Source organism: Nannobrachium achirus (genome assembly GCF_963921795.1).
Source record: "Nannobrachium achirus genome assembly, chromosome: 24".
Classification (NCBI taxonomy): domain Eukaryota; kingdom Metazoa; phylum Chordata; class Actinopteri; order Myctophiformes; family Myctophidae; genus Nannobrachium; species Nannobrachium achirus.
In genome coordinates, this window is record NC_137831.1 from 31553168 (window position 1) to 31580889 (window position 27722).

Here is a 27722-nt window from a genome sequence, read left to right on the forward strand (position 1 = left end):
ACCCAAACTAGTGAAAACAGTAGAGGCGTTGTGTAGCTTGTAGATCTGCTATTTTTGGCCAAAGTTCTCCAAATATGGACGCCAGGCTTCAAGTGGTTAATATAAAAAAGGAGAAACTAAAAAGTTTCTATCACACAAAGATTTGGAGGACCCCCTGTAGTAACTGGACCCCCTGTTGAAGACCCCTGCTTTAATTGGTTAAGAAGTGATTGACCCAGGGGCCTCTTCTGCATCTCTGAGGTGAGAATGGCTGTTCTGTGACTTGGCAAACAGGGGGCTGTGTCTTCTTGAATTCTTCATCATTCATTATTTCCTTCTTGAACAATTGAAGTTTGTCATCTTCCTCACTTGGTGATGGAAGCCTACAATACAACCTTAAACCTTTTTGAGTTTTCCTGCCACTTTACTTTGTCTCTAGTGATTATTATTATGTATTTATTGGTAACTGTTAGTTAATAAAGCATTCATTCATTCAATCAATCAATTAATCAACCAATCAATCAATCGATCGATGTATTCAATCAATCAATCAGTTTATGGATATTTTAAAACAGTTTTACATCGATCAATTATAAATACCAGCCTGTTGATGAACATATGAACATAAGCAATGATGAGCAATGAACATAAGATTAACACTGAGGAATTTTACTGTGAATACAAAGTAACAACATGAACAGAGCATTTCTTCCCATTTATAAATGATGATCTGACTTTGAGGATTGAAGAATGTATTAGAAGTTTGCATAGGAAAAGTACAGTTTCATGATAGAACAAATCACTGTACAAGGTCAACTAAAAGGTGATCCAAGTAAGCTTTTCGGCGTATTTACACAGGAACAACTTTATGTAGCTATCTCATATATTAACGTTGAAAGACAGACGGATAGAACACAGTACTTTAATGACAAAAGGGAAAAATCATTCAAAAAGAATAAAAAATATATTTACAGTGGAAAAGGGATTAGTTAGAAAATTAGGGATTTATGGGCTTAGAAGACTAGGCCTATTTCAAGTTTCGAGTAGCAGCAGCCGCAGGAGAATGGGATGGACATTATTACTTCAGGACTCAGGAGTATTTATTTATTTCAATAATATTCCAGGAATTCACAGTGTGTGATGTCATGCTGGGGTCAGGTGCAGCATCATCGCATCATCCGTTCCTGTGACATCACAGCCTGTGTGTGTATGTGTGTGTATGTTGTTGTGATTTGGGGGGGCAGGCCAGGCAGCAGAGAGAGAGTGCTAGTACGGCGGCCTGTCTTTCGGATGGTGGTGGTAATGTGCAGCAGCTTGAAAGCAGTTCAGTAAACTACCATCGGAGACACAACCGAGGTGTCAGACCCAGTGCAACCCGGGGGACGCTGTCACATCGTCGGATCAGGGATCAGGGATAATCGGGGACCCGTGCCTGGTGGTGGTGGATCTGCTTTGCTTCGGAACGCTGCTGCGGGCCCTGACGGACCGATCGCGGCCCAGAGGACTCGAGTGAAGTTCGAGGCGGACTTCCAAAACTTCTTCCTCAAACAAGCTCCGCTCCGCTCCGCGGGGCCCGGGGCTCCTGTCCGCCGCTACTAGTCGCCCGGACCCGGGGACCCCCGGACCCCTCCGGGGCCCCCGTGGATGAGGAAGTGACACGACCCGCATCGATCCCAGGTAAACAAGACAACCCCGGCACACGACGGGTCCAATATGATGCATGCGTGCTTGTGTGTGTGCCTGCGGGGGGAAACTTGTTATTCTTTTAGCTTTGACGCGACGTGCTAAAGCGGCTAAAGTTAGCCACCGATGAGCCTGACACTGACAGCTCCGCCGTCGCCGTCCGCCAAGAGGATGCTACGGTGACGTCACAAACGTCACCAACCATGTTATCAACCTTAACTTAATTCTTGCTAATTTTCATATTCATTGTACCAAATTTGCTAACCAACGTCCGAGTGTTATTGTAATTAAAGGCCTTATTATTGTCATAATTTGAAAACGTAAAACACTGTAAATCAATAAAACACTAAAAGCTATGAAAACCAGAAGAATGTGATGGCATTTCCTACCTCGAGCTTATTTAATTTATCCTTTATTTCTTTTTTTCAAAATTGAAGTTGTATATTTTAGTGTTATATCTGCTGTTTGTTCCTTCAAATTCTTTTTTTAATGTTTATATTTTGTTGATATAAGTAAACAATACAATAAAATATAATAAGTCTGAAGCACTTCCGCGTGACGGACGGGGACGTCACTGACGCATCCCTGGGTATTTGTGTACATTCCAGGTCGACACACGGAACTGTGATAAGCTAGCCGTTTAGCCACTTAGCTTATCCCTGCGAACTATAACTTCAGACGGTCAAACTGCGTCGTTGCGTTTGCTGTTTTGTTTTTGCAGCCTCTCGTTCAGACTGTCGACAAACTAATTAACTAAACGAATGAACTAATTAATTAACGTTGCAGGGGAAACGTCCCTGGTTGCGAGTAGGCTAAGTTGCTAACGTCAGCTAAGTTAAGTCATAAACAAGTGCTGCTAAAGTAGCTGTGTAGCTGTTACAAACTTTGTTGTGTTCTCTTGTCACCTTGCAAATACTGTTTGTTTGTAAAGCTCGACAATGTTGCAGCCCTTTCTAGTCTATTATGATGGTATTGATGACATATGCGTCAATTTGCACTGCAGGTAATAACCATATTGATTGATTGATTAATTGAAGACTTTATTAGAAGGTTGCATAGAACTATTATATATGATATTCATATTAATTTTATATGAATTAATTACAAAAGGACCACAATTTAAACATGCCAGCGAGCTTTCTTGTGGTTTAAATCCCTTTAGTTGTCCGTGTATCAGTTAACTTATGATATCCCACATAACAACCATATATAACAATATTATATGAGATACATAAAGGTTCCCTATGTAAATAAGCCGAAAAGCTTACTAGGATCTCCTTTTAGTTGACCTTGTAACAGTGAACTGTACTGTCACAAAACTGTACCTTTTCCTATGCTAACTTCTAATAAAGTCTTCAATCAATATCCCACATTGCAAAACAAATGTCCCTTGTGGATAATAAAGACATCTAGTCTAATCTAATAACTGTATCCATTTAGTTAATAATTCCATGGGCCATCTTGATTGACTATAGTTAATCAACAGGTAGTCTCTGTATTGGCGGGTACCATACAGTATGTCAAGTCTATGCCATTCCGATACCATGCCACTTGCAGTCATCAATTATTTTTGTATTTTAAATGCTTCAGTTTATGTTACACTACTGTTTATACTATAACTGTACTATTTATACATTATTATTTTACTAACTTGTAGCTGCACACAATTATTGGTGGAACTTTGTAATATATTTCCCGGATCAGTGTTTTTCAAAGAGTTTGTTTTAATTTCAAGGACCCACATAAGAGTGTACAAATGGAACCAAAATTTGGTCCATTTAATGGACCCGTAAGGCGTACACTTTCAGAGTTACAGACCGTGTGCCAAGGGTCCATTTTGAACCCCCTCCAGGAACCTAAATGGTCCCTGGACAACACTTTGAGAACCACTGTCCTAGATAGACATGTGCCCGTATCGGTACATCTCTAGGGATGGGACGATAATCATTATTATCTTGATCAAAAACACTCACAATAATCGTATCATGGAGATTTAATTTATCGTGAAATCACCTTTTACTTGCCGCGCTGCATATCTGGACTGGTACCACTTAAACCCTCAATAATTGGTAAAACGGACCTGTAAATAACGTACTTGATACAGTCTTTTTTCACTCTACCAAATCTCTTTGCCAAAAAATTGCCAATCTACAAGCTCACAAAGTTGTGAGCTTGTGGATCTGCTATGTTTTGGCAAATGTTCTACCCCTGGATAATGGATGTTAGGGATAATTTGATTATCGCGACATTTCATATCGTCCCCTCCCATTACATCTCTACTTATATCACATCTCGTTCAGCACAATGTCAGGATTTATGATTTATGTCCGCTGGTGTTGCAGGAGAAAGGAGCCCCTTTGATGGGTGAATCCTCTTTCCTGGACTCCTGGGTCAATCAACGTGCCACGATGATGGGTATGTGTTCATTTGACCGTGTGTGTGCGTATGTGTGCCTGGGAGTGGGTGTGTTATTTATGATCATTTGACTATTGGAAAGAATCCAACATCCTCTATTGTGTGAGTGTGCGTTTGAAATCTCATACCGAAACTGAATCAATCAATCAATCTCTGACATGGTATAATAGTCTGTGATATACACAAAACCTTAAGAGCCAGGAAATAACTACAGAAACTCTACAATAATCTTCCTGTAAATCATAAGACGTTTGCCCGATGCTCCTCTCTGGAGCAAATTATAACTGGCACAGTAGAAAAAAACGTGGCTCTCTGTTGCAAGATCCATCAAAAAAGCATCGTCAGCCATGAAGATATTTTGTCGAAACGCGTTTGTTCCTGTCCAGCCAGCCATGCTTTAATTAAAGGATCTTTAAAAACAGATCTTGCATCAGAGTGTCTGGGATTTATGTTCTCTGTCTACTGTTAACCTTGTCCCATTGTGAAGAGCACCTGATTTAACTCATTGACTGACAAGACCCAAGTTTCCTGAATTTTGTGTCTCTGACTGCCCAAGCCAGAGTTTCCAGAGTTTAGATTAGTTTAGTTTATTAATTCGATTTGATTTAAAAAAATCCAAAATCGGGTCGCCGATCCATGATGCCCAAGTGCCCCAAAGATAGTGCTTCCAGTTTGGGACCGGAAAACGGAACTGGATCAGATTATTATTATTTTTTTATGGCCGGAAGAACCCATTGCTCATTGACCACTTCCTGCCTGTGTTTACTTCCTATGTAAACAACACTGCTCCTAGCTCAGCAACGGTAGCATGGCTTAAGATGGGGTCTTTTGTAATCGCGAACGGACCACAACGTACACGTGGATCATGCACAATCCGTGCATGATGGACGCACTTTCAGTAAAAGGTACGAAAACCGCGGCAGGCAACCCAGAAAGACTTTGAATGAAAGCAGTCAATGAGTTAAAATAAGTAAAATAATTGACCCAGTGGATCATCATCCCTTTTGAGAGGGACGAGACCTAAGAGAATGTGTGGGATGTTTCTTTTCAGATGAGCAGGAGGCGTTGAATTCGATCATGCAGGACCTGGCTGAGCTGCACCGCCACTCCAGTCGTCCTGCCATGTCGCTGTCAGACCTGGGCAAACCCAAGAGCTCGTCGCCCAAGAACCAGGTTGGCCTGGCCGTCGAGCTATTTCCGCTGCATGACAAAGCGATATGGAAATGATTGTTGTAGTTATCATTGTTAGGCCTGTCACAATTATTACATAATCGTCTAATCGCAATTATTTTTTCATTATAGTTTCCATTTTGAAAAATGTGGAAATATCAGATCTACAAGCTCACAACGCGTTGTGAGCTTGTAGATTGTCTATTTCCACTATCAATGTTCTTTTTTAAGTATAAAGTTGTCAAATATGTCGGTCACTTCTTTGTATATTTAGGTTATGTGTCATATCTGCCATGTGCAACTTCAAAGCTTAAAAGCCAAACAGAAATGTAATTGTCAACGACAATACACAATTAAATCGTTAATCACAATTATTTAGGTGACAATTAATTGTCATGTAAATTGTCATAATACTCCGTTGAGCTATTTCCGCTGCATGACAAGCGCTATGGAAACGATTGTAGTTATCATTATTGTTATTAGTTACTCTGGCTCAGGTGTCCTGTTTTTATAGACCTTTTTCCGTGTTGCTACCGTGTAGCTGCGGTGTTGGCGCAAAGCCACGCACACGCACATAGGTGCCGCTTGACACTGCGGTTGCTTCCCTGAGAAATCGGTCTATAGGATGAGGTTTGTGCAAATAGACACGTGTTGTAGTATTTTGTGATGCATTGTTTGCATAATTAATAATGGTATGCCATTGCCATATCGGCTGTATTGAAGCATTATGTTTTGTTGAGAATTGCTGCATAATTTTTCCACATTTACACAAAAGACGGATAATAGTAAATGGATTGTGGATTGAGAAAACCCCTCATGTGTTATGTAAACCATTGCAGTGCAAGTTCAAGGCATCATTGTGCAATATAGGAAATGTAGTTTGCTGTACCACAGTCATAATTATAAAGACCAAAAAAACAGCAATCTTTCAGAATCAGTTTTATTGTCACATCACAGGTTTACAGAAGTAAAGAAATTGGGTGAAATATATATTTTTTTCCATAGTAAAAAAGAAAGGCAAGAAGAGGGGGGAGGCAAGGGGAAGAGGTTTCAGTCAAAGAAAACAAACACATGACCTACATATTTACACACAGTAAATAAAAGGACAGCGGAAAGTTTACATGTGGATAAATGACTTGAATGACTTCATCCAGTTGAGAATGTGTACTTCAACACACTTGATATTTAAAAGTACCAGTGCCATTGATGAATGTAGAAAGCGGACCTTGCAGCTGTTTAGACATATTGTGTAGGTTTATAGCGCAAAATCGGGTAACGTGACTGTTTGTCTAACAAACTGTTTCTGTCTCTGTTTTTCAATAGAACGACGTGCGAGTGAAGTTCGAGTTTAAAGGGGAGAAGAGGTAAGCACTGATTTCTTTTCATTTTTTCAAACCGTCGTGCAGTTCCTCAAATTATGTTTTTTTCCGGTTGATAGAAAAACAACAATATACGATACGATACCCACCCATAGCTCTGTATCCACCCACCCCAATTGTCTTAGATTCATTTTAATATGTTAACCCATTAAGACCTGAGACAGATTCTACAAATGCCTTCTAAATCACTTTTAGCAGATGTACAAGCTCCCAGCGTGGCACGAAGTGACATGCTGTAAGCTTGTATATCTGCTATTTTAAGAATAATCAATGCTAAAATCTAAAATGACACAGATACCCTCCCAGTTTTAATGGGTCAAATTCATCTGTACAGAAATATTTACTATATTTTATGAATGCTTTTCCTGTGAAGCCCGTTGAGGTTTCCTTGGGGGTGAAATGTACAGTATTCTAAACTTGATTGACTCATCATTGTTACAGCATCACTGTAATGCAATCTCCTGGATTACACTTGAATGTTCTCATGGCATGAGTCATGTGTATATTGTAATGTACACAATACTGTAGTGATTCTCCTCAGTAAAATACTCTATTTGGACTCTCCTCTCCCTCTCTCCCTCTCTCTGTAGGATCCTGCAGTTCCCTCGTCCTGTCAAGCTGGACGATCTGAAGGCCAAAGCCAGAGTGGCCTTTGGCCAAACAATGGACCTTCACTACACCAACAACGAGGTAGATGGAGTATTTATTGTAGAGCAGAGGTTCCCAAACTGTGGGCCCAGATGTCAGTAAAGTGACAATTGACATAACCTTTAATACCCTTTTAAAAAGAAGAAAAGAATGTAATATTTTCCAACCAGACGTTGGTTCTAGCATTTACTCTTAATGGCCCCTTTTGATTGCACAAGAAAAAAAAAAGAACTAGCCCAAAATATGAGCAACCAGGAACTGGTGTTTAGAACCAGTTTTAGGTATTGTTGTTGTTTCCGCTGACTTAAGAGGAAATGGTTACAGTAGTGTTGTTTTCATTCCGCCTCATAAGCATGTCCTCTGACCAAATAATGAGATTGAGCTGCTTGGATCTCATAGCTCCCTGTTCTCACAGGTTTCTCTATTATACGGATAGTCCTTCTACAAAATACATTTAGAAACACAGCATTTCCCTTTCATCATCAATCGCTTGAGTGATGCAAGCATGTAACTAATCAGAGTAGACAGTGCAGTGTTGCTAGTCCTTCCCCCAAAGTCAAGTTTTATTTGGCCAGCCAGTCAATGGCCAATAATCAACAAGAAGATCACTCCAGGGCCTATTTTGAGCTAGCTTGTAGATCGGCCATTTTCACTACTTGTTAAAAACATTTGTTTTCTAATTTATGTAATTTCTTAGATTTTTAATTATTTATTAATTAAACCAAAAATGAGGGGGACCAATAAAAATGTGTCCACGACCCACAAATGGGTCCCGATCCTGTGTTGGGAATCAGTGCTGTAATACACGTGATGTCTTCAATATTAAGCCCATATCTGGGTATGAAAACCTGCAGATCATGTCTGTCCGTTCGTGCATGCGTCCTGCCTCATGTCACATGTATGGCCAAGAATCCCTGATGTGATCAATATTAAGCCCATATCTGCGAATGCCCATCTCATGATTACCAGTGTGGTCGATTCTTCTGCTTGCTCCTCGCATTTAGGGCGTCTTACTGTATTACTAGGTGCATATACATTGATTGACTTGCGTCAGCGCTACATCCTCCGCATGACTGGGGTCTCCCATCTCTTCCCCTGCACAGTTGGTGATTCCTCTGACCACTCAGGACGACCTGGACAAGGCCGTGGAGCTGTTGGACCGCAGTGTTCACATGAAGAGTCTGAAGATCCTGCTGGTGCTGCAGCTCTCCTCGCAGGTACAGGCTGTCTTTTAACCCTAGTGTCCCTATTCATGGGGATGGGACGATAATTAAGCAATATTACACGAGAGGGTGTGCATATAACACGGTTATCCGGCACGACAGCCTTACCGCAGGAACGAGCCGACAGGCGAGTTCCGTAGGTCGGGCGATTATACAACTGTTGCCCTTAAAAAAAAAGGGCAACAGATCCTCCGTCATTCACCCTTTTATTTATCTGAAGTGAAAGTCATTGCTCCATAGGGTTCAATTCTTCTTCTGCAGAAAGTTATAGCTTTCCACAGCCGTCGGAAAACACCGTAAATACACAGAAAGTTACGCTGGCAGAAGTTATAGGTTTAATTCATAAATTGCTGTCACGAAAGGGGTTAAATAGTCCCTTATTCGTGTCGGTTTGTTAGGGCAGGTTGTTAAAGGTTTGCTCTGTTTTTTTGGACCTGTGTAGACCACCTCCTCTCCCATGGACCTGTTACCGTCCAACGAACACCTGGACAACACAGGCTTCAGCGTCGCAGAAAGGAAGAGCATGCTGGCTTTGATAGGTAATAATGGTAACCGGAACAGTCGGTACAGTTTTTTTACAGAATACTTGGCACCTCTCGTACATTCATACATATTAGCGTATTAGAGTCCGAGAATTATCTTAGGGATGGGGAGAATTAAAGAACATGTGTGCGGGATTTGAATTGAATACATGGTCCGAAATGATATTAAATGTAAAGTAGTAATTATTTATTGTTAAGTGAAAAGATATGTAGATCCACTGTTCCGAGGTTGCCAGATTTGACAGGGTCCGACTAGGTTGTTGTACCCACCGTTCTTGTATTTGTAATAATCTGTTTTTTATACAGTATGGGATTTCCATACAAAGATGTGCAGTTCAAAAGTGTTTTACAGACAAAAAAAAGATGGAAATATTGATGGAAAAAAACACCCCTTCTGTACACTTAGATCAGCTAACACAGGTCATCTGTCCTGAAAGAGTAGAAAGTATTGTCCATAAACGTGAATGGTCTCAGAAATGTCATAAAAGCAAAGGATAATGCCTCAAATCTGTGGATTCTTGAACTGGTTGGCTATATGTAAATCAGCAGCTATAAAGGTTTAGAATGATGAATACCTAGACCTACCAGAAGGAAATACATGAATAAACCTTCAGTCATGATATCTAAGATTTATTCCATGGGAACTGTAGACTATTTTATGGGTCCCTTAATTTTTTTGTTAAATACATTTTATTTTTAATTATTATTTTGTCAAAACATTTTCAAAAAACATTCCACAAAAAGCTAAGATTATCATGAATAAAAGAAGTAATTTAATAAATAAATAAAATACAAATCTAAGAAATTCCATAAATTTGACAACAAATGTTTAAGAAGTAGTGAAAATATCTGATCTACAAGCTTGTAGATCTGCCGTTTTCACTAGGTCTGGTCTCGGGGAAATTTTGCATTTTGGTCACACACTAAAAAGTTGGGGAACCACTGGTCTAACGGGTCTAAACGGGTTAAAATAATGATGTGTCCTGTCCTTCCCAGGCTCTCATTCTACGGACCGCAGCTCACCTCCGCCTGGCTACATTCCCGACGCCCTCCAGCAGGTGGCGCGCAACGGTTCCTTCACCAGCATCTACAGTGAGGGGGAGTTCATCCCTGAGAGCATGGACCAGGTACTCTGTGTGTGTGTGTGTGTGTGTGTGTGTGTGTGTGTGTGTGTGTGTGTGTGTGTTAGGGATGGGGCGATATGAAAATGTCATGTCACGATTATTGTGAAAAAAATATCCCCAACATCCATTTTCCAGGGTCAGATCTACAAGCTCACAGCGTTGTAAGCTTGTAGATCTGCCTTTACATTTGGTAGAGAGTGGAAAAAAAGACTACCTTTTGTCACTGACAAAATGGAAACAAAAGCTAGATAAAAACTAAGCTAACTAAGTGGTGGTCGACTAAAATATCATGGTATTTACTATTTAGTCGACTAAAACTAGACGAAAACTAAAACATTTCAGACGACTAAAGTATGACTAAAACTAAATCAAAAATTTGCTGTAAAAAAAAAAAGAAAAAACAACACTGAGGAACACTGGTACGTTTGTGTGTGTTTGTGAGCTTCTGATCTCTTCTAACACAACTATATTGTCTCTTTCTCCAGATGCTGGACCCGCTGTCCATGAGTAGTCCAGAGAACTCTGCGTCAGGCAGCTGTCCTTCCTTAGACAGCCCTCTGGACAGGTCAGACAAAGGGCTCATATATCGGCCATTATTTCACTTTTGTTTTAACTCATTGAGTGCCAATCCCGAACTAGTTCGGCTTTATTATCGTATCGCAGAGTGCCGATCCCGAACAAGTTCGGCTTTAAAAAAAAAAAAAAAAAAAAAATGTTTTTTTTTTTTTTGGACCCCATCAAATCTAGTGAACATGATTTCAATCGCGATTTTGCATGTTCCACCCCCATACAACCCCATCTAACATACAGGGCAGCCATGTTTGTTTACATAACATGTAAAACATAATGGCGATTATTTCAAGAATGCCTGAACGGATTTCCAATCTGATTTTTTTGTTTGAAAGCTGTGAACAAACTGCACAAATCCACTCCAATGCAATCCAGGATTGCATTGGATTTTTTAGAGCTCATTCTTCTCTGTTTTTTTCCCATGCATGAGGTGTGCAAGGTTTAATCATGGCTAAGTTGACGAAAATAAGGCTTCTAAAATGCTTGGTAGCCAATAGCTAACTTCAAGCTAACTTCATCCTCTTCCTGTACATGCACAAAGGAAAGTGTTCAGGCAAGTCATGGCTGCAGGGCTTCTGCATATACCAGCATATCTCTATGGGATTTTCTATGGCCACTGGGCGCCCTCTAGTGGTGAAAGGGGTGGCACTAAATGAGTTAAACGACTTCCCTTCCGACAGAATATGAATAAATGTGTTTAGCCAAAATCTGCCTCCTGGTGGTGCTATAACAGGCCAATTTGAGAAGAGAGCGTCTGCTCTAGCATCCAGGGAGTGTGTTTGCACAGTTTTGCTGCTATAAAGCCAACAGTGCCGGATATTAGCTGTTCACAGACGGCTGGACGGACAGGATGCAAAACATAGGCTGCGTCCGAAATCAGCCCCTATCCCTAATATAGTGTATTATATGGTGGTTCCACCATTTTGAAGTAGTGTCCGGATGTATTGTGAGCATTATTGTACCCTAATATAGTGGACTCAAATATCCCACAATGCATCTGGATTTGTAGGATACAGTCGATGGTCACTAGTCAAGTGCAGCTACCCCACAATGCACTGCGCTGTGGCCGCTGTCTTGCGCTTTGAGCATGCGCATGCCTCCTGCAGGCACTTTTCTGGGCAGGAGGCAATGCAGCTAGCCACCAGTTTCTGAGCAAACGCAATGGAGCCCCCCGTAGCAGAATAGCCGGCTAATGAAAACAACGCGTACAAATGTCCACAGCCTTGTCACCAGAGAACAAATTATGAAAAAAGCTCAAAAGTTGTCTATGTAGACAATATACGAGAATAGACGCTTGTGGCTTTTGTTTTTGTTCTCTTTTCTTCCCAACCTTCCACAGCCTCGAGCTCGTCTTGCAGCTAAGGATGTCGAGACAAATGAAATATAAATATGCTGTTGTGATACAATGTGATACGATTTATATTTTGAATATTGTTGTGTATAGTGTGTTTATTTTATTAATTTGTGATACTAATCTCATTGTTTGACAACAACGCATGCCGGCAGGCATGAATGAGTTGTGGTACGAACATATTTATTTATTGATAATCATGATGATAATATTTAAATGAACCTATTTTTATAACAAACATGGGTGTACTTGTCTGCTTGTGAGACAAATGAATTGTGGCACAAACATATTCATTCATCCATGAATTAATAAAGAAAATAAAAAAGGATTTAACATTATTTTTATTGAATTGCGATAAATAATTATATAGGCCTATTTCTCATAATAACACTGCACATGTTGGTATGTAATTACAATCCACAATCATTGGGGAATAGGGAGTTATTTATTGCTCTGAGCACTGGCGTTTTAACTGTGCGAAAACAAAGACTCAATTAGATGGCGACCCAAGTACTGTCCGAAATTTGCTGATGTGTTCACTACTATAGTCCGCTACATCAGGATCCCCATATAGACAAGTTTCTAATTTTGGACGCAGCCATAGTCTCAGCCATGCCTTCGGCCTGGTGGAGACAATAACGCTGTAGTTCCCCCACAGTGAGGTTAACGATGGCGTATTCTTTGGTAGCGATTGTTTTGCATCACCTGAGAAGCCTGTGAAATGTTGTTGTGTTGTAGGCCTTGTGTGTTGGACTGCTAAGGTTTTGTCCACTGACGCTAAGGGTTCCCTGTTTGTTTGTGACTCATGCACAGTGATTACCCCAAGTCCAGGATGCCCCGGGCTCAGAGCTACCCAGACAACCACCAAGACTTTCCAGGTAAGGTGTCTCTGTCTGTCTATGTAGTGGAAACGTGGTTTGTTGCAATGTAATCCCAGGTGACACTTGCAGAAAATAATATTTCATTAATATCTGCAATATACTCAAAACACATTGTGTATGTGCTGCTGTTAGTTTTAATTCAAACAAACAATACATGAATCATCATCTTTTTTACGTCATGAGACTCCTGTCCAGGACAGGCTTCAGACACGCCTCCTACTGGAGATTGGCTCTGATCTGAACCCATGTGATTTGACCCTAGGAAACCGTTGTGAAGTCACAAATTGGAGCAGTTAGCATCCCTAGAAAAATATTACAAATAAAACACAGTATGTTCAAAAACATGATTATTCAAACATTCCATTTTGTTTAATCCTAAAATGTTAAACAAATTAACAATGTCTTTGTACACCTTTTATTAGTAGCACTAGATGTCCCTTTAATCCATGGCTTTATCACTTTGAAAGTCCAAATTGTTTGTTCAATTATAGGAATGTCTTCTAGGATTGCTTTGATCAGTGATGGTTTCATTGGGGGAAAGAATAAAACTACAGGCATAAAAATGCATGTTCCACACTAACCTGCGTGACAGGGAGCACAACGGTGCTCATGATGAGTTTGTGTAAGTCTGGGTTGGATACAGCCACATTAGCCCAGTACTTAACATAAGCACTGTGCTTTAGATGGACTTCTCGTGAGACGTAAGGGCGGTGCACTTTGGCGGAGGTGGGCGGAGGTGGTGGTTTCCCTTGTCGCCAGCAACATATACAGTACACATTTCATCATCTTCCTCGGATGACAGGGAGGGTGTGCTCTCTCTGCCGCGCTGGATGCATTGCTAGACAGGTTTTTGAGTGGCCTCCCAAATGCACAGGTGTATTTCTTTGCCATTCTGGTTTGATGCTCTGTCAGAAATATCTGTATCTAAGATAGATTGAGAAATGACAATGAAGGAAGGCTTATGCCAAGACGTGATGTAGATATAAAGATATATGGGAGTTTGGGCAGAAATAATATTTCTTGTATTACAGTATTTTCTGGACTATAAGGCGCACCTGACTATAAGGCGCACTGTCAATGAATGGTCTATTTTCAAACTGTTTTCATATATAAGGCGCACCTGACTATAAGGCGCACATAATAGACGCTACCGTTGCGTTATGCATCCAACAGATGGAGCTGTGCTAAAGGGAATGTCAATGTCAATGAATGATCCATATAAGGCGCACTGGACTATAAGCCGCACTGTCGTTTTTTGAGAAAATTAAAGGCTTTTAAGTGCGCCTTATAGTCTGGAAAATACGGTAGATATTTCCCTTGAGTCTTTCATATCTAAACTCAAAACCCCTCTATATTCTCAAGCCTTTGAATCCCCCTGATGAAATTTCACTAATATGATGTGGGGTTTGCCTCGTCTTTTTGATTACCATGTCTGTGTGGTCTATTTTGACTGTTTTGTTTTGCAGTTTGTTCTGACCTGTAAATCACTTTGGGACAACGTGAGTTGTTTTTAAATGTGCTATATAAATAGATTTGATGTGATCCTGTTCTCTGTCCTGCTCCTTCCTGCAGAGTACGACATCCCTGTGTTTGAGAAGTCGGGGAAGGGTGGAACGTACCCGCGACGCTACGGCATTCCCTTTGGCCTCCAGGACTACAGCGACGGTGAGTCTGCTCACCACCATAGAACAAGGGTTCCCAAACCCTTCAGACCCCAAAATAATCACCCTGACAACCACTTGGAGTTGTAGGCATTTACATTTTGTTTTTGGCTCGGTTCCACAGATAAATATTGTGAAAAAAGCAGTGTGAGGTGTTTTGAGCTTGTCGATTTTTCTATTTTCACAACCTTCAAAGCAAACCTGCACCTCAGACAAAAGTAGTAGTATTCCATGGAAGCAGATAGCAACAACCCTTGTAAGCATAACATTTTAAATCCCTTTAGAGAGTGTAAAACTACATAATAAACCAGAGTTTTGTATTGCATCCTTAGCGACGACATAGGTCATAGGGTAATTCTTTGCCTTGACACATGGTAATTGAAAGGCAGATAGTTAAAAAGGCAGACAAAATGTCCGTTTTGCATAGCTCAATTCACTCAAGGGCCCCTAAATTAATGTGTATTTGACTGCGGACCCCCATCTAAAAAGTATTTAGTGCCAGGGACCCCCATACAAGAGTTGTGTTGTTATGTTTCAAGAATTCCAAATCAACTATTTTCAAGATTACTAGCAGATCACATGTACAACATGTCACTTTAGTGATGTTCTGAGCTTGTAGATCGTCTATTTTAAAATAGCCAGTGTACTATATATATATAATTATGATCAAAGTGGTTAAATAGTTATAGATTTTTATGATATTTATAAATATTGCTGGAGCCCCCCGTAAAGGACCGCTGGGAGAACCAATACCATACTAGCCTGGCTCCAGACCATAGACCCCGACCACTCTCAGAGCGGACTGCCTCTCTTGGTCTGGTGTTGTAATTTTGAACCTAGAGTTGCTTCAGTACCAGGATGTATTATCCAATGAGAGTCTGAGGCAGAGGTGGGTCTAACGACAAGCAAATCAGGGACCGTGCAAGCCTTGAACATGATTGAGGAAGTGTAGTTGTTACAGACTCAGCTGACTGCCAGTGCAGACTCGGAGGGGGAGGAGAGGAGTGACTGTCTGATCGACTGCATACAGTCTGATTCCTATGTTAATTCACGCTGTTGACACTCGGGCGTTATTTTAATCTTTAATATGTTAATAGTCCCCCGTCTGAAACGGCTGATGTGAATGGTGTCTGATTGATACGCGACGCGAGCACTCATTCTCGCATGTACTCACGTTATGTATGCGCGCGCAGGTCTGTGTACTTTTTGGAGCTGTGTGAAGCACAGGCTCCCTATACGTGGCTGTGTGGGTCTGTGTGTCTGTCTGTCTGTCTGTGTGTCTGTGTGTATGTAGCCTGAACTTCCTAAACTTCGGCACGCTACTAGTCCCACAGTTTTGCCACCACACACTCGCGCCATATGTCAAATCGACCGGCTTACTCGGGAATCGTGGGCTAGTAACTTGCTAAGAGAAAGGTTCAATAGTTTAATTGATATTAATTTATTAGTGAATTAATTTTCCCCATTGACTTATAATGGGAATCGCAAAAACTCACATTCAATTATTTGTCTCTCGCAAACCATAGGGGCTAGAGTTTCAAGACTTGGAGAGGAGGTTCATAATGATTTCAAGGATTAAATAAAAAATAATTGTGTCATTTGGCCGCATGGTGGCGCCATAACACCCCACTTTACGTTTTGGCCTGTAACTCTTGAACCGTAGGTCGGAAAATTAAAAATATTTTTTCCCTGGATTCCTTGGGTCATGACGCATCTCCCCATATAGGCCACGCCCATTTGCGCCATGATAGATTTTCCGCCATCTTGAATTTTCTCCAAAACACACTTTTTGCTCCTTTTCCTACATATTTTCTTCAAATGTCACAAAAATCGGTACACATGATCCACACACACACACACACACACACACACACACACACACACACACACACACACACACACACAGCTCCACTTCACACGGGTGTGATTTTTTATTTTGTTTTTGGATTTAATCTTACGAACAACGGTACAGTATGTACATAATCACTCTGAACATAGTGCTGTGCAGAAACAGCTGTGCAAGGGTCCGTCAGTCAAACACCAACCCCTCCCACCAATCCCCTCTCCCTTGTAATCGCTTACAATGGAGACAATGTCAGACTCAAGCTTCAGGAAGCTTAGTCTGAAATCAGGCTAATACCATTAATACCATTAATAATCATCCAGGATGGGGAAACTGCGCACGCTCATTCAGAGCAGCTGTAAAGATGAGCCTTAGCAAGTGCCGAAAAGTTGATGCAGAGAAGCGACTCTTTAACCCAAAATGGACGGATGCTTTCGCTTTCATTTTACCATCTCATGCAAATTCAATACCACTTAGTTTAATTTACCAGAAAACAGTGTCAGTTCTTAACACATCGGATGCCCACGTGGTGTCTACAAGTCAATTTCTTTGATGTTGCTGGAGGCCCACGACGCGTTTGACGCGTTGTACAGTAAACTATACTGTACTGTAGCTACTGCACTTGGCTACCGCGGTGATGAAACAACTCCATTTCCCAACATGCAGCACGCAATTACGTCACCCGGACGTGCTGTGTGTCTCGTTGACTTCCTGTTTAGCGGCTGCACAAAAATGCTGTTCTCCGGATTCTCTTCCTTTTTTCATTTTTTTCTCAAAACGGCAGCCTCTTCTACATGCCGTAACACAAACACTGTGGCTTAGAAATGATAAAAAACGGTCCTGACTGAAAGAAAAGATTTTCGCGAAATAAACAGGACATACTCGGATTACATTTACTCGGATTACTTTTCTCGCCAGTACTCTCGCCGGTAGGTACAGTTTACAGTTTACAGTTTAGGCATTTAGCAGACGCTTTTAATCCAAAGCGACTTACAATAAGCAGATACAACATCGCAATAATAAACAAGATAATAGGTCAGTACATTAACAGCAATATAACAATGTAAATGGATATCTATCTAGAGAAAAACACAATATAATCAAGTTCTAAAGAAACCTAACAAACAAATGCTTCATGTATGGTCATTGATTTTACTGTAGTGCTAAGGGTTTAGGTGGAGTCTGAAAAGGTGAGTTTTCAGTCCACGGCGAAAGGTAGCGAGTGAGTCCGTTGTTCTAAGTGCGACAGGGAGTTTATTCCACAACTTGGGAGCCAAGAGGGCAAACTGTCTCGGACGAGTGGATTTTTGCCCTGGAGTTTTTAGCGAGGGTTCGGTCAGCATCCCTGTGTTGGCTGATCTAAGTGAACGAGTGGGGGTGTAGGGGTTGATCAGCTTTTGGAGGTATGGAGGAGCCATACCTTTGGCTGCTTTGAAGGTCAGCATCAGTGTTTTGTATTCCATGCGGGCCGCAACCGGGAGCCAGTGGAGGCTGCGGAGAAGGGGAGAGACATGTGAGAACTTAGGCTGGTTGAAGACCAGTCGTGCCGCGGCATTTTGGATCAGTTGGAGAGGTTTAAGTGCACATGCCGGGAGACCAGTGAGGAGAGAGTTACAATAGTCGAGTTTTGATATGACAGATGTCTGAATGAGGAGCTGCGCTGCCTCCTGGGTGAGGAACGGTCTGATTTTACGGATGTTATAGAGTGTGAACCTACAGGACCGGGTGACTGATGCAATATGTGCCTTAAATGATAGCTGGGTGTCCAGGACCACACCAAGGTTTCTAGCAGTCGGAACTGAAGTCACCAATGCATTATCTATGGAAATAGTGAGATCTTGCATGGGGCAAGACTTAGCTGGGAAGAAGAGTAGCTCCGTCTTGTCCGGGTTCAGCTTGAGGTGGTGGGCTGACATCCACTGTGAGATGTCGGCCAGACATGCAGCAATGCGCTCTTCCACCTGGGTGGCAGAAGGGGGGAAGGACAAAAACAGTTGAGTGTCATCAGCGTAGCAGTGATATGATAGATTGTGAGCAGAGATTACAGCACCAAGGGATTTGGTGTACAGGGAGAACAGCAGAGGGCCAAGTACGGATCCCTGGGGGACTCCCGTTTGGAGGGTTCGGGGGGATGAAAGCAAACCTTTCCATGAGACCTGGTAGGTCCGGTCCGACAGGTAGGAGGAGAACCAGGTAAAATGACGCGTTGCCATGGGCACCAGCAAATTAAGACATCAAAACCACGTGTGCGTCCGATGTGTTAAGATCGATAATATAAGGCAGAAATGAAAGACGGATGTTATCAAGTATTGTTGTCATTTCATCAACTGGCCCCTCGACCCTTGTCATTTTTGTAATGTGGCGTGGCCCACAGGTTCAGCTATTTGATTATCTCTGCCATAGGGTGTGGGAAAATACATTTTTTTCTCCCGCATATTTCACATTATTTAGCATTTCCAGCAGTTTTTTTCGCAAGTTTCCGCAAATGTATAAATTTCACCTGATAAATTCCCCTCTCCTCTCCTCTGCCCTCCTCTCCTCCCCTCCCCTCCCCTGCAGGTCGGAAGACGTTCCCCCGTGCACGGCGGACCCAGGTGCACGGCCTGCGCTCCCCGGTGAGCTTCAGTCCCACGGAGCTCCAGTCTCCCAGCACCAGCAGCGGCAGCAGCGTGTTCACGCCCGACCTGGAGGAGGCCCCGGGCCCCGCCGCCAGGCGGCCGCGGCGCGGCAGCGACATCGAGCCCAGCAACCCCCAGGCGGCCCCTTCGTCGACCCCTACCCTCTCCGTCATGGACATCAGCCCCCCCAGCCGCTGTGAGTCCCCGTCCTTGGAAACCCATTAACAACCTGTGCCAAACACGAGTTTCCCGAGTTGGCCGTTTTATTTTTGCTCTCCCTACTTCCTGTTTCGGCATGATCACGATCGCGAAATGCATGTCTGACTCCCAGAACAGCTCCATCTTTCAAACATGGAGGCCATGTTTGTTTACATTTGAAGAAAACACTATAGCCTCTCTCTCCTGAAAGCCTGAACGGATTTCCAAGCAGATTGTTTTGTTTGAAAGCTGTGAATGGCGTGCACACGTGTGGTGCACGATCCGTGCATTATCCGTGCATGACCTGTGCACCATCGTGCACATTAAAAGGTAAAATATTGGCAATTGAAGACATATGGTCGCTTTTTAATCCTGGCAACAAGTGTGTTAAGACACAGAGATGACTTTAAACACTTTAACCATTATTTTATGCTTTAACCATTGGAAAATAGCAGATCTGCAATACAAGCTCACAGTGTGGCACCAAGTGCTGCGCTGTGAGCAGATCTACAAGTTCGTAGCGCGGCACGAAGTGACATGCTATGAACTTTTATATCTACTATTTTTGATAGCCAAAGAAACGCAGATGCTTTCCTGGTTATAATGGATTAAGTTGGTCAGGGTTACTGATGACAACTCCCTTTTTTTGTTCTTGTTTTTAATACTTTATCTGTAAATGAACTATGCTACTAAAATTATGGGTTCCAATGTTCTCCTCTCCTCTCCTCAACCAGCCCCGCGGGCGCCCACCAACTGGCGTCTGGGCAAGCTGCTGGGCCAGGGAGCCTTCGGCCGCGTCTTCCTCTGCTACGACGCCGACACCGGCCGGGAACTGGCCGTGAAGCAGGTCCAGTTTGACCCCGAGAGCCCCGAGACCAGCAAGGTGAGAGAGAGTCTCCATGGCAGCAGTGTTGATTTTGACAACAAGACTTGAACCGCTTTAAGCATTATTTCATGCTTTAACTATAGAAAAATAGCAGATATACAAGCTCACTGCACGGCACCGAGTGCCGCTCTGCGAGCTTGTAGATCTGCTATTTTGGAGAAATTGTGAAGTCTGTAAATGTCTTCTAAATCCTTCTTCTAAATCAGTGGTTCTCAAACCTTTTCACGTCAAGGACCCCCAGAATTACATGTATTTGGCCGTAGACCCCCATCTCAAAATATTTTGTTCCAGGGACCCCCAGAAGCTGAGATTTGAGTTACAGAAGTTTCCTTTGAAAAATATATATACCGTTATTCAAAGATGCAAGATTTGATTTAGTTTCAGTCACTGTCTGGATGGCAGCACACAACACAAGTGTCGTAACTTGTAAGCACTCAACTTAATCGTGAAAAAGCTTTTATCTCACTATACAGCAATTAGTTTGTACGAGCAACGCGTAAACATACAAGAACAACATACAATCAAACAAATACTCCCAAGGAGCTCCATGCAGAATAACACGTTTTTAAATATTCTCAAGTTACGAGGTAAAAACGAGGCTAAAAAAGTCACAAATTCAAAAGTCTTACTACCGTGAGGATGAGCGATTTTAGAATGTAGTTTTGCAAGCGTGTAAAACGTATAGCAACGCCCTGCTAGAACATGTCCAGGAGAAGCCAAAAATGCTCTCAGCTTTACAGGGGATTTGTTACTTACAAAAAGGTCTCTTTGTTTAACTCCTGTAATCTTAGAACAGAATTTAACAATCCTGTTCAGGCTGTTAATACCAGCAGCTAAAAGAAAAGCTCATAGGACTCGCAACAGAAGATTGATAAAAATGACAACGGATCATGGGATTAACAGAAAATATAATATATGTAAGCCCCTTTTCCACTACGAGGTGGAACTAGAACTTTCCAGAACCTGAACCAATTTTCTTTTTTGGTTCTGGTTTTGTTTCCATAGCGCACGGCCCGGATTCAGACAAGTTTCTGGGAACCTTTTTTAGGGTTTTTTGATGTAGTACTAAACTTGAGTTCTGGGAACCTATGGGAGGGGCCAGCAACGCTGCTGCTCTTTTTTTTTTTGGGACGTTCCCGGTTAGGTCTGGTTATATAGAAACGTTTGCAGAACTTGGTCTCAGAACTTCACAGGTTCTTGCAAGTTCTTGGTTCTGGAAAGTAAATCAGTGGTTCTCAAACTTTTTCACGTCAAGGACCCCCAAAATTACATGTATTTGGTTGCGGACCCCCATCATGTTCCAGGGACCACCCAGAAGCAAATATTTGAGTTACAAATGTTCGCTTTTACGCTGCTAGCTTGTAGATCTTTTTCAGTTGTTAACGCATAAATCATTTTAGGCCTAAATGGGTTAACGATTTGCTCCGTTCTGCAGGAGGTGAATGCCCTGGAGTGTGAGATCCAGCTACTGAAGAACCTGTGCCATGAGCGTATCGTCCAGTACTACGGCTGTCTGAGAGACTCTACGGAGAGAACCCTCTCCATATTCATGGAGTATATGCCAGGGGTGAGAGCCCTGCCCATGCCCCTCTCTCTCTCTCTCTGTCTGTCCCTTGTCTCTCTCATTGTTTCTCATCTTTACATTTGTGCAGCGGATCTCCAAATATACGTATTTGGCTGCGGACATCCCATCTCAAAATATGTTGTGCCGAGGACCTCTAGAAGCAAAGATTAGATCAAAATCAAAAATGTATATTAAAAGATTTGCACATATTTTCATGACCCCCCCGCCCCCCCCATAAGTAGCAGAACTACAAGTAGCTGCTATTTTTTAATAGCCATAGTTGTCTCCACCAGCCGAAGGCTGAGGGAGAGTATGTTTTCCCCTCCGTCCGTGTGTCCGTCCGCGCGTCCGTGCGTCCTCGCAGTTTGTGAACGCCAAATCTCAGTCGCCGTTGGCCCGGTCGCTGCCAAAGTGAGCACACACATTCCCTGGATGCCAATCTAGAACCTCTGCCCTAAATTTTTCAAATGGGCCTTTTCTAGCACCAACTAGTGGCCGATGTTTGCTAAACACATTTCTGTGCACTACTCTTACAGATTTTGTCCAAAAATCCTACAAATCGGTAGGCAATATCTCGACAGTCATGTGATCGACACGGATCTGTCCGATTTTGCATATTCCATCCTGATTGGCTAAGATTGGCTTCCAAAGTTTGTGGGATTGAGCCGTTTTGAACAAAATGCCTCAAATCACAAACGCAAAGTGCAATTATCATGAAATCGCGCACACACGTTCCCACAAGGCCGAGGAAGAAATGCCACTTAATTCTTTTTTTATCAGCCTCATGGTGGCGCTATAACAGCCCGATTTGTGGTTTTACCTATAACTCCACCGATCAGTTTCAAACGTTGTAAGCGCACTCCCTAGAGGCTAAGGATAAACCTTTGCCCTGCATTTTTCACATCAGCCTTTTATAGCGCCACCTTTGGGCCGACTTATGTAAAACACATTTTTGGATATTACTCCTTGAGATTTTATCCAAAAATCATGCAAATCGGTACACAGTATCTCTATAGTCATGTGATCAAGTCCGATCCGTCTGATATTTCACATTCCATCCTGATTGGCTAATATTAGCTTCCAAAGTTTGCAGGACTGCTCCGTTTTTGAACAAAATGCCTCAAATCATCAACGCAGCTTGCGATTACCGTGACATTTGCCACACATATTCCCACTAGGTCAAGGAACAAATGCTACCTTTTTAACATTGTCCTGTTATAGCGCCACCAGCAGGTAGACTTTAGCAAAACACATTTTTGGAACACAATGCTTGAAATCATGCATGCAGCGTCCGATTGCCATGAAAGATCTAAGGTGAAGAACATATGCCACCCTTTTTACATTGGCCTATTATACGGTAGCACCACCAGGACGCACGGCCTGGTGGAGACCTGTGCTCGGAAGAGCACTGCTTCTAGTTTAATAGTTTTTTAAAGTATAAAATAGTCACGTCGTTCCGGAAAGGTACTCACCGTGTTCTTTTCCCTGCCGCTCTCCAGGGCTCCATCAAAGACCAGTTGAAGTCCTACGGGGCGTTGACGGAAAACGTGACACGGCGCTACACGCGCCAGATCCTAGAGGGAGTCTCCTACCTCCACAGCAATATGATCGTCCACAGGGACATCAAAGGTTTGTGTGTGTGTGTGCGTGCGTGTGTGCACATGTACTGTATGTCATACCCAAACATTGGAGATCTCCACCCACATCTGGGGACATCTCAATTCGCTGTAGGGGCTTGAACTGGGTGGAAACAATTAACTCATTTAGTGCCACCCCTTTCACCACTAGAGGGCGCCCAGTGGCCATAGAAAATCCCATAGAGATATGCTGGTATATGCAGAAGCCCTGCAGCCATGACTTGCCTGAACACTTTCCTTTGTGCATGTACAGGAAGAGGATGAAGTTAGCTTGAAGTTAGCTATTGGCTACCAAGCATTTTAGAAGCCTTATTTTCGTCAACTTAGCCATGATTAAACCTTGCACACCTCATGCATGGGAAAAAAACAGAGAAGAATGAGCTCTAAAAAATCCAATGCAATCCTGGATTGCATTGGAGTGGATTTGTGCAGTTTGTTCAAAGCTTTCAAACAAAAAAATCCGATTGGAAATCCGTTCAGGCATTCTTGAGATAATCGCCATTATGTTTTACATGTTATGTAAACAAACATGGCTGCCCTGTATGTTAGATGGGGTTGTATGGGGGTGGAACATGCAAAATCGCGATTGAAATCATGTTCACTTTTTTTTTTTTTATATCCCGAACTAGTTCGGGATAGGCACTCTGGGATGCGATAATATATCCCGAACTAATTCGGGATAGGCACTCAATGAGTTAAGAGATAAAAATGAGAAAAAGAGAAAAAAAATATTTTCAAGCCCCTACGTTGAATTTATCGCCAGATGTACTGGTTACGCAGAGATTTCCTATAGGCTACGCCTATAGGCTACACATGTGCATTTGTCTTTTGGGAAACTAAAGGCCTGTCCATACTGTCTCCGACCACCAAACCTTTTGTCGGAAGGGTCCGGTTCAACTACAAAATGTCACTCGCAACTTCTGAAAAGCCTTACCCCGAATTAGAGTTAGGAAAACTGCATGTCGGAAAGTCGGAACTCTCTGACAAAAAGGTCGGAGACGGTATGGACAGTCCTTAACTGACAATTGTTGTCCTCAATAGTCTCTGTGCATAGCTGTAACCCTCTACTAACCCAAGACTACAGTTTGCCTGCAGGTTCAAGTTAGGCATTTATAGCGCTCGGGTGGTGCAGTGGTAAAGTGCCTGCCCACCACCACCGAGAGTTCGAATCCGCTGTGGTGCATCCGTCTCTGTCGAGCGTCTACACAATCACATTAATTGACCTGCGTTCGGGGGAGAGAAGCCAAGCATGGCACATGGGCCAATGCCGTTTTGTGTTTCAGCCAGTGGCTTGATCGTTTGACCCCTTTTCCTCCCGTAGGGGCCAACATCCTGCGTGACTCGGTGGGGAACGTGAAGCTGGGCGACTTCGGGGCCAGCAGGCGTCTGCAGACCATCTGCCTTTCGGGCACGGGCATCAAGTCGGTGACCGGCACCCCCTACTGGATGAGCCCGGAGGTCATCAGCGGAGAGGGCTACGGCAGGAAGGCCGACATCTGGTAAGACTGGAGCCTCAGGGGTAGGGATGGAACGATAAGCGATATTATCGTTTATCATGATAAAAAACACTCACAATAATCATATCGTGGAGATTTAATTTATCATGATATGGTCCTCCGTCATGCACTGGGATCAATTCACCTTTTATTTGCCGAGCTGCATATACGGTACCACTTAAACCCTCTATAATTGGTAAAAGGTACGTGATAATATACGTATAATATAAGTCTTTTTTTCACTCTCTATCAAATGTCTTTGCCCAAAAATTGCCGATCTACAAACTCGCGTTGCGACGCGTTGTGAGCTTGTAGATCGGCTATTTTTTGCATATTTGCATATCGTGCCATCCCTACTCAGGGGGATGCACACATACACACACACGCTCCTGATGCGAGTTTGTCTACTGTCTGCAATGTTCCACCGACAATTAGGGGTACCACAGTTAATCTTATTAATCCATTTAATCAATTTAATTGATTATTTATAATAATAATAATAAGCAATTATTTTGGACTACAAGCCAGTGTCTTGTTGTCCCTTTTCATCAGGCTCCGTGTGATACCTCTTTAGTCCATTAGCCACCTGTACCAGTTCCACTGCTATACGGTCCAACACTTTCAATATCCATAAACAGGAATGTTTATGTTTTGAGACACATAAGAGAAGTTGGATGTCTTTACCGGTACCCAAACAAGTGAAAGTCTGAAAGCCCAGTTTGTAGATTAAAACTTAAAAAATAAAAAACGACCCATAGAAACGGCTCCCGACCCACTTGTTTGTGTCTTCGGAGGATGCCGTCATCGCTGTTCATTCCATTCCCTGTCGTTCGTTCGCAGGAGCGTCGGCTGCACCGTGGTGGAGATGCTGACCCAGCGGCCGCCGTGGGCGGAGTTCGAGGCCATGGCTGCCATCTTCAAGATCGCCACGCAGCCCACCAACCCGGCGCTGCCCGGCCACGTCTCCGACCACTCCCGCGACTTCCTCAAGCGGATCTTTGTGGAGAGCAAGCAGAGGCCGTCCGCCGACGAACTACTGAGGCACATCTTTGTACATTAGCCCCTGGCCCTTTTTGAACCTTGAACCCCCCCCCCCCCTCGCTCTCCCCTCGCCCTCCCCTGCCGAACCGCCAGACACGGCCTTACCTGATAGGGTGTCCCCATCCTCTGACCCCGTTCCCCCCTCCCATTGGACCAGAAAGAACTCGCCGGGAGGATCTTTAGCGAACGGGAAAGCCGGAGTGTCGGTGGGAAGGGGGGCGGTGACCTACTCCTCCTGGGTGTCCCTTCTGGAGGTCCGCCCGTCGGAGGACGCAAAAGTTTTTATTTTAAGACAAAGTTGCACCTTAATTTCACATAGAAAAGGGGGTTAAGCACTTCCCCCCCCTTAAAAGATGAGATGAACTCCTTTTGAAAATGTCTCTCCTTTTTTATGTTTGTACGATTTCTTTCCCCCAAACGTTTTTTCCTTTTTTGTTTTGTTTTTGTGAATGGGACTAAATCGGTGTTGTGGACCTAGCATATAGGATATTGGATCTGGAGTGGCTTCCCCCTCCTCCTCCCTCTTCACCTGATCCTTTCGACCTGACCCCAGAATGTACTCTGCTGCAACAACAAAAAAAAGAAACCCAGTTGTTGGGTTGTTTTTTCCCGGACCCGCTGCTATAGATTTTAAACGAGATGATCCCGGTCAGAACACGGGAAGCAGAGAGAGCACTCCTCATAACCCCAGACGGACACCCCCAGCTGTCACGATTCTGCCTTTCTACGTCCCCTCCGTACGCCCTCTTACCAGCACAGCTCAGTGTCACATAGAGCAGCGGTTCTCAACTTTTTCAGGCCGCGACCCCCAAAATAACCATATTTTAACTGGGGACCCCCCACCCTGACGAGCACTAAGAGTTGAGGCATTACATTTTGTATAACATGGTTCTATTGTGAAAATAGCAGATCTACATGCTCACAACGCCTTGCGTTGCGAGGCGTTGTGAGCATGTAGATCGGCTATTTTCACAATTTCTGTTTCTGATATTTAACAATTTGACCAATGTTTCATTTGTCATTTTAGAGGTGTTAAAAAGTCCTTAAATTGTCAATTTAGAAATGTACAGATACCCTCTATACTCTTAAACCTTAAGTTGGTTTGTTTTCTGTCGAGTGAGAAAACAATGTTGCACATTAAGCTAATCATCTGGTGACCCCCCCAAAATAATTTGGGGACCCCCTGGGGGTCCCGACCCACAGGTTGAGAACCACTGACATAGATCCCATTCAGTGACCACACACCGTACTTGACTAGGGTTGGAGATTCCTTTAGGATGTTCACGATGCCGTTTCCTTAATTCCCTCGTAGCAGTCCGACTCCTTAGCGGTTCCATTTAAAGATTCCTCTAGGGCAGTAGTTCTCAAACTTTTAAAATGTCAAGGTCTCCCCTTAAAGGACCACTTCAGCTCTGGGATAACCAGATCTTATTTTATTGTTGTTTGGGAGTATGCTACAAAGCATTATAATGATGCTTTGTTGTATGATGAAATACTAAAATATCTAAAAACACAGATTGAACACAACAAATAACTCAGGATTGTGTTGATCCTGTCCCAAACAACAATAAAATAAGATCTGGTTGTCCCAGAGGTGAAGTGGTCCTTTAACTCTTGACAGTATGCAAATGAAACCAAATGGACCCGTAAGGGTCCATTTGGTTTCATTAGTATACTGTCAGAGTTACATACGGGTAAGGGTCAATTTAGGCCTCCAAAAGGAACCCACAGAGTCCCTAGACCCCACTTTGAGGACCACTGCTCTAGTGGGTTCCAAAATGGCATAAAAAGCTAGATACCTCATCCGCTGCTG

At 42.9% G+C, this 27722-nt stretch overlaps 1 protein-coding gene across 1 annotated transcript; it reads left to right on the forward strand.

Annotated features, from left to right (window-relative positions):
* The first annotated feature begins 1243 nt into the window (after nt 1–1243).
* map3k2 (mitogen-activated protein kinase kinase kinase 2) lies at nt 1244–26792 on the forward strand. Its single transcript, XM_080720303.1, has 17 exons — nt 1244–1656; nt 4005–4077; nt 5129–5250; nt 6571–6611; nt 7217–7316; nt 8378–8491; nt 8940–9036; nt 10036–10166; nt 10649–10728; nt 12898–12962; nt 14538–14630; nt 19029–19283; nt 20020–20168; nt 21607–21738; nt 23235–23364; nt 24694–24871; nt 25709–26792. Exons 2-17 carry the CDS (start codon nt 4023–4025, stop codon nt 25926–25928), a joined length of 1962 nt encoding a protein of 653 aa, XP_080576429.1. The 5' UTR covers nt 1244–1656; nt 4005–4022; the 3' UTR covers nt 25929–26792.
* Nucleotides 26793–27722: the final 930 nt, after the last annotated feature.